At 43.4% G+C, this 7,500-nt stretch overlaps 2 protein-coding genes across 2 annotated transcripts in view; both read right to left on the reverse strand.

Annotated features, from left to right (window-relative positions):
* The window catches only part of LOC143285914 (uncharacterized), a 1,930-nt gene extending 331 nt beyond the window's left edge, over window positions 1-1,599 (reverse strand). Inside the window, exons 1-3 of the mRNA XM_076593364.1 lie at window positions 1,577-1,599; window positions 888-1,130; window positions 551-750 (exon numbers count right to left, since the gene is read on the reverse strand). Coding sequence (XP_076449479.1) covers window positions 551-750; window positions 888-1,130; window positions 1,577-1,599 — 466 coding nt within the window. The remainder of the gene's footprint in view (window positions 1-550; window positions 751-887; window positions 1,131-1,576) is intronic.
* LOC143285587 (H(+)/Cl(-) exchange transporter 7-like) overlaps window positions 1-7,500 on the reverse strand; it is a 76,889-nt gene that overhangs the window by 25,247 nt on the left and 44,142 nt on the right. The window contains exons 9-11 of the mRNA XM_076592981.1: window positions 7,269-7,427; window positions 4,598-4,708; window positions 3,276-3,330 (exon numbers count right to left, since the gene is read on the reverse strand). Of these exons, the coding sequence (XP_076449096.1) occupies window positions 3,276-3,330; window positions 4,598-4,708; window positions 7,269-7,427 (325 nt within the window). The remainder of the gene's footprint in view (window positions 1-3,275; window positions 3,331-4,597; window positions 4,709-7,268; window positions 7,428-7,500) is intronic.

A 7,500-nucleotide genomic window follows, 5' to 3' on the forward strand; every position in this document is an offset into this window, starting at 1 on the left:
AAGAAGGAAAGAAAGAAGGATAATGGGGGAGTGGGGTGACTGTATGGTGAGATGGGGTGACTGTATGGTGAGATGGGGTGACTGTATGGTGCGATGGGGTGGTGATTGTATGGTGAGATGGGGTGACTGTATGGTGAGATGGGGTGACTGTACGGAGAGATGGGGTGACTGTATGGTGAGATGGGGTGATTGTATGGTGACATGGGGTGATGATTGTATGGTGAGATGGGGTGACTGTATGGTGAGATGGGGTGGTGACTGTATGGTGAGATGGGGTGATTGTATGGTGAGAAGGGGTGGTGACTGTATGGTGAGATGGGGTGGTGATTGTATGGTGAGATGGGGTGACTGTATGGTGAGAAGGGGTGGTGACTGTATGGTGAGATGGGGTGGTGATTGTATGGTGAGATGGGGTGACTGTATGGTGAGATGGGGTGACTGTATGGTGAGATGGGGTGGTGATTGTATGGTGAGATGGGGTGACTGTATGGTGAGATGGGGTGGTGATTGTATGGTGAGATGGTGTGACTGTATGGTGAGATGGTGTGACTGTATGGTGAGATGGGGTGATTGTATGGTGAGATGGGGTGGTGACTGTATGGTGAGATAGGGTGACTGTATGGTGAGATGGGGTGGTGACTGTATGGTGAGATGGGGTGACTGTATGGTGAGATGGGGTGGTGACTGTGTGGTGAGATGGGGTGATTGTATGGTGAGATGAGGTGGTGATTGTATGGTGAGATGGGGTGACTGTATGGTGAGATGGGGTGACTGTATGGTGAGATGGGGTGGTGACTGTATGGTGAGATGGGGGTGATTGTATGGTGAGATGGGGTGGTGATTGTATGGTGAGATGGGGTGACTGTATGGTGAGATGGGGTGGTGACTGTATGGTGAGATGGGGGTGATTGTATGGTGAGATGGGGTGGTGATTGTATGGTGAGATGGGGTGACTGTATGGTGAGATGGGGTGGTGATTGTATGGTGAGATGGGGTGACTGTATGGTGAGATGGGGTGGTGATTGTATGGTGAGATGGGGTGACTGTATGGTGAGATGGGGTGACTGTATGGTGAGATGGGGTGGTGATTGTATGGTGAGATGGGGTGACTGTATGGTGAGATGGGGTGACTGTATGGTGAGATGGGGTGACTGTATGATGAGATGGGGTGATTGTATGGTGAGATGGGGTGACTGTATGGTGAGATGGGGTGGTGATTGTATGGTGAGATGGGGTGACTGTATGGTGAGATGGGGAAACTGATTTGATGAAGGGTGGAATCAAAGATGAACATCCGAACTACAAACAAAAAGTGCACTAAAAGAAAATTACTTCATGGATTTAGTTAAATGAAAGTCGTGAATTTACAAGGAGGAGCCACTAATGATAAACGTAAAAAGTTGGGGTTTTTTTTTTTGTTTTTAATCAATGTTCCCTGAGACACACTCAAGTAAGTAAGACTTCACTCCAAAAGTAATATACTGAACTGTAACATCATCAAAACAAATGTCCTTGATACCAGGGCAAAACTTAGTCCGTAAAGGAGGAGGAGGAATTTTGTCTAATGTCCCGTCACGACACACTGATGACTGTGGACATTGTCTTCAGTGTAATGACGTTCTCATTTGAACGTCACTGTTTAGGAGAGAATGGGGAGGGGGTGAATAGTGAGTTGGGAAAAACGGGGTAGATCGGGATATCTAAGCACAATTAAAGATCATTATTTAATGGGCTTCGTGGGAAAACAAAAACGTCTTTAATCTAATAAGAAAAACAACTGATAATGAATACAATTTTTTTTTTAAATCAGCGTTCCCAGTTATTTGTGATGACACACTTTCGTGCAGATAAAGTAGGTAAAGAATTCTGCGACAGTCTGGAAATAGATTAAAAAGTCTGAGCGAGTCCACGAAGGAAATTTTAACGCTAAATTGAAAGTGATGCGTTGCTGACCACCTGTGTACTGTTAAATCCATGTAGGTTAATCTATCCATAGTGTGTTGATGCAAGTTCACGACTTTATCCTCTAAATTGTTCAACGGAAATGATTTACATATCTAAACAAATCTTAAAGGATAAGAAAAAAGAGCAAAATAAGAAGAAAAAAAAAGTGTAGTGTAACAACAAGTAAAATTAAAAAATAATGTCACGATCTCAGTCCCTACAGTAGTCAACTAAGAAATTGACGCGTTCATTAAAACAATAATGCATCATAAAGAAAAGCAAAAAAAAAAAAAGAAAAAAGGTAACGATCAAAGGAAAAAATGAAACAAACAGCATGGGTCTTACCACTGTCTTTCTGCCAAACCTTGGAAATAGGGTGTAGCGGTGGCCCAGTGGTAAAAAGCTTGTCAAGAAAACGAGTGTTCACGGGTTCGAGTCCCCATGTACGGACCAGGATTTTTACTTCCACCTCCACAGTGGAGTGATGGTCTAGAGGTAACGCGTCCGCCTAGGAAGTGAGAGAATCTGAGCGCGCTGGTTCGAATCACGGCTCAGCCGCCGATATTTTCTCCCCCTTCACTAGACCTTGAGTGGTGGTCTGGGCGCTAGTCATTCGGTTGAGACGATAAACCGAGGTCCCGTGTGCAGCATGCACTTAGCGCACGTAAAAGAACCCACGGCAACAAAAGGGTTGTTCCTGCCAAAATTCTGAAGAAAAATCCACTTTAACAGGAAAAACAAATAAAACTACACGCAGGAAAAAAATACAAAAAATGTGTGGCGCTGTAGTGTAGCGACGCGCTCTCCCCGAGGAGAGCAGCCCGAATTTCACACAGAGAAATCCGTTGTGATAAAAAGAAATACAAATATAAATACTATAGACCTTGAGGGTGGCCTGGGTGCTGGTCTTTTGGAGGAAACAATAAACCGATGCCCCTTGTGTAGCATGCACTTAGCTCACGTAAACAAAAACCAAACCCATAGCAACCACAGGCGACATTCTGTAGAAAAATCCAGATTGACGGAAAACAAATACACTTTGCAAGCAGGAAAAAAAATCCGGGGGGGCGGGGGGGGGTTATGGAGGGGGGGGGCTGGGATGGTGGCACTGTATTGTGGCGATGAGCTCTCCCCGCGGACAGCGGTCCGATTTCAACGTGGAAAAAATTGTTGAGAAATGCAGCTATAAAATACAATACAATATCATGCAATGCAACACAATGATATGATTTAATAATAAATAAATAAATAAATAAATAAATAAGTGTTCACACAGACCACACACTCCGACCTTCTGCCTCACAATCTATCCAAAATTTGACTTGTCTTACCTATAACAGCCATGAAAATAAAAACTGGAATTTCGATGAGATCAAACGCAAGATTCTGAAACAAAAAAGAAGTTGATATGTACGAAACCAGCAAACCTCCGTACAAAAGCAGCTCTAGAAATACATGCATTTGAATAAAGTACATTGTATTACGTAAATGATGTACAGTCTGTTCACATAAATGTACAAAAAGCAAAGACATTAGGATATCCTGTGCTTCATCTCCGAACAATGGTACAAAGGAAATTTAGACTTTAAAAGCCTCAGATCCCAAACTATGTAGTCTACCTGAAGAAGTTTACACAGTCATGTTTTTTTTTAGTGTTTTATGACAATAACAACATCTGTCCATGTCGAAATTATTGATCTAAAAAGTAACTGTGATTGTCAGTACTCATGCGGACACATACATACGCGCTCGCAATTTTTTTCTTTTTCGCTGAACGAAACCGGTTCTATTCAACGTATATCATTTTATATGATAAAAGGCCGATTATACCAAGCATACAATGAAAATAGTAATAATTAGAAGTTTTGAATGAAATTGTCACAATCATAGACCATGCGACACAACGATGATAAACACCACCCCATAAATGTCATAAAGCTTTTAGAACATATAATCCGAATAATTTCAAAAACAGCAAAGTGTCCGTCTCATGAATTATATATCACACATGACACAACTCTTGTTATGCACAACCACACGAACACGTTTTTAGATGTGCATTTCGCAAGGTATTCACAACGTTGACTTTTTTTCTTTTTTCAAATTTTTTATCAATAGTCAATATATCATTTCCTTTTAGATTTAGTGGGTCCGCTTGATTGATATACAAACAGCTTTACAATCAATGAATAAATCGTACTTGCACAGATATTCTACAACATGGTCTGTTGGGTGAGATGATAAACTGAGGTCCCGCGTACAGTGCTTACATATTACGCACTTGAAAGAACCCTCGGCACTAACTCGATGTCCCTGGCAAATTTCTGTAAATAGAAACCTCTTTTTGACAGTGACACAAAGACGCCAGTGAATTGACGCCACACCCACTGACACAAAGACAGAACGAGCATGGGTGTTGTGTTGTGACTGGCGAAGACGAAATTATATCGGCAATGAGAGTGACTGGTTTGCGAGGAAGCATATTAAAACAAATTTTTAAAAAGTTCTTTCTTCTTCTTTTTCTTCTTCGTTTCTTTTCTTTTTTTGGTTGGTTGGTTGTTTCTTTTCCTTTCTTTTCTTTTATTCCTCGGGGGTGGCGAGGAGGGGGGGGGGGGGGAGGGCGGGGCGCTAAAGGTCACTGCAGGCCACCTACCGGGAATGCACTGAAGCGAACAAGACCAGGGTGGGACAACTGAGTAGGGTGTCCCTCAAAGGCACTGAGAAGGAAGTTGGTGGAGAAACAGGCAATCATGGCGGAAAAGAACTGAAAACCAGAATAAAACGGAATCAGCAATGCTTGATGGTAAACAATTAGATTGCGATGTTTTCTTTTTCTTTACTTTTTTTTTCGTAAGCACAAGGAGGCAACAGACAAACCAACGTTTTAAACAGAACAACAAGAGAGAGGTATACATCCAGGCAGAAAGGGCCGAGAGAGAAAGAGACAGACAGACACACAGACATAGATAAAGGCAAAAAGCAGTTCAACGCAATTCAATTTAACTGACTGATTGAAAAATGAAATGAAAATGATAGTTTACACTGCAGACAGAAAAGGAGGGAGGCAGACAGACAGACAGAGATAGAGACATAGAGAGAGACAGAAACAGATATACACACAGAGGGACTGAGAGACAGGCACAGAGAGAGAGAGAGACAGAAACAGATATACACACAGAGGGACTGAGAGACAGGCACAGAGACAGATAGAGGGAGACAGAGAGAGAGACAGAGATACTTGACACATGACATAATTATTGTTATTGCCAATTGTCTGTTGACAATGAGGCAACATATATGATCACATATGGTGATTCATATATTTTTACAGTACAGAAAAAACAATTGTTTCTTTAAAAAAAATCAGTCCATTTTAAATCATGAAATTACTTCTTCCACACGCAAGCCTATTACTCAAAGAAATGGAAAGTGGGGGTGGGGGGAGAGAGAGAGATGGTGAGATTGGGATGTTTAACGCTTTGACATTCTAATGTCACTGGCCATGAGATCCTTATGACATCGGAAATTGCGTCACCACATTTTAATGTCATTGGCCATGAGGTTCTTATGACATCGGAAATTGCATCAGCATATTTTCATTGCTGAACAAAACATTACAATAAAAGAATGAAAATGGTGAAAGCAAATATTGAAACAAAACAAAGCTCGGGTGAGAAAGGGAGAGAGAGAGATAGACAGAAAGACACAGACAGTAGAGTGAGAGAGAGAGGGGGGTGGATAGGGGGGGCAGGGAGAAAAGGAAAGAGAGAAAGAGACAGAGACAGAGAAAATAAAGAGACAGAGAGGGGAGAACTGAAGAAAAAAAACCTGACAATGCTAACTGTTGATTCAAGAGGAAAGTACCAATCCGATAGTCGTCACAACAACCAGCAAAATTCATGTATGCGTTGATGGGAGAGGCAGGAAGGAAGGAGACAGACAGAGAGACAGACAGAGACAGATACAGAGAGAGAGAGAGAGAGAGAGAGAGAGAGAGAGTCAGCGACACAGAAATGACAGCCGCGAATGTCATCATGCTAAAAAAGAAAGTCTTGCGAACCCATCTTTAGACAGCAAAACGATTACTTCCTCCACATTACAAATTTCACACAGCTGTCTCAAAGCCACCTCCAAAGCTATCTCCAAAGCCATCTCCAAAGCCTCAAAAGTAGCACTAAAACTAGATCCACAGACTGAAAATCAGCCTCACAGCCTCAAAGTCAGCCCCATAAATTCTGAAACAAGCTCCATGGAAACCTTAAAGCTAGCTCCAAAGAAACATTAAAATTAGCTCCACAGAAATCTTAAAACATGTTCCACAGCCTAAAAAACTGGCTCCATGGCCTTAAAACTGGCTCCATGGCCTCAAAACTGGCTCCATGGCCTCAAAACTGGCTTCATGGCCTTAAAACTGGCTCCATGGCCTTAAAACTGGCTCCATGGCCTTAAAACATGTCCCACAGCCTCAAAACTAGCTCCATGGCCTCAAAACTAGCTCCATGGCCTCAAAACTGTTTCCATGGCCTCAAAACTGGTACCATGGCCTAAAAACTGGCTCCATGGCCTTAAAACTGGCTCCATGGCCTTAAAACTGTTTCCATGGCCTCAAAACTGGCTCCATGGCCTTAAAACTGGCTCCATGGCCTCAAAACTGGCTCCATGGGCTTAAAACTGGCACCATGGCCTCAAAACTGGCTCCATGGCCTTAAAACTAGCTCCATGGCCTTAAAACTGGCTCCATGGCCTCAAAACTGGTTCCATGGCCTTAAAACTGGCTCCATGGCCTTAAAACTGGCACCATGGCCTCAAAACTGGTACCATGGCCTCAAAACTGGCTCCATGGCCTCAAAACTGGCTCCATGGCCTTAAAACTGGCTCCATGGCCTTAAAACTGGCTCCATGGCCTTAAAACTGGCTCCATGGCCTTAAAACTGGCTCCATGGCCTTAAAACTAGATCAGAGCATTAAAATGCTTACAGCTGGCTCCACAGCCATATATCTAGATCAGAGCATCAAAACCCCCAAATCTAGCTCTACAGCCATACATCCAGATCAGAGCATCAAAAACCCATAAAGCTCGCCCCACATCCATATACCTAGACCAAAGCATTAAAAAAAACCCAACAAAGCTAGCTCCACAACCATATATTAACCAGATCAGAGCATCAAAACCTTAAAAGCTAGTTCCACAGCCACAATAACTTGAGCAGACCGTTAAAACAATAAAAACTAGCCATAATATCATAACTAGTATAAATCAGAGCATGAAAACCATGTACAGCCAGCCCCCGCAACCCACACCCCCCGACCCCACCCCCACTCACCACTCGCCACACCAGCTCCGTGTTCCAGAAGCTGGCTGCCTCTTCCACGCTGAAGAGGGTGCCCCCCACGGGAGCCCCGAAGGCCGCTGACACGCCGCTGGCAGCCCCCGCCGCCACGAAGTCCCGCACCTCGTGATCCGTGCGAAACGCGTTGTACAGCTGCACGTGCCGCCGCGTGTGGAAGAGTGGAAAGGGGAGAGAGAAAAAAATGGATAAATAGCAAGAAAGAAAA

The sequence above is a fragment of the Babylonia areolata genome, chromosome 9, assembly GCF_041734735.1.
Source record: "Babylonia areolata isolate BAREFJ2019XMU chromosome 9, ASM4173473v1, whole genome shotgun sequence".
NCBI classification, from domain to species: Eukaryota; Metazoa; Mollusca; class Gastropoda; order Neogastropoda; family Buccinidae; genus Babylonia; species Babylonia areolata.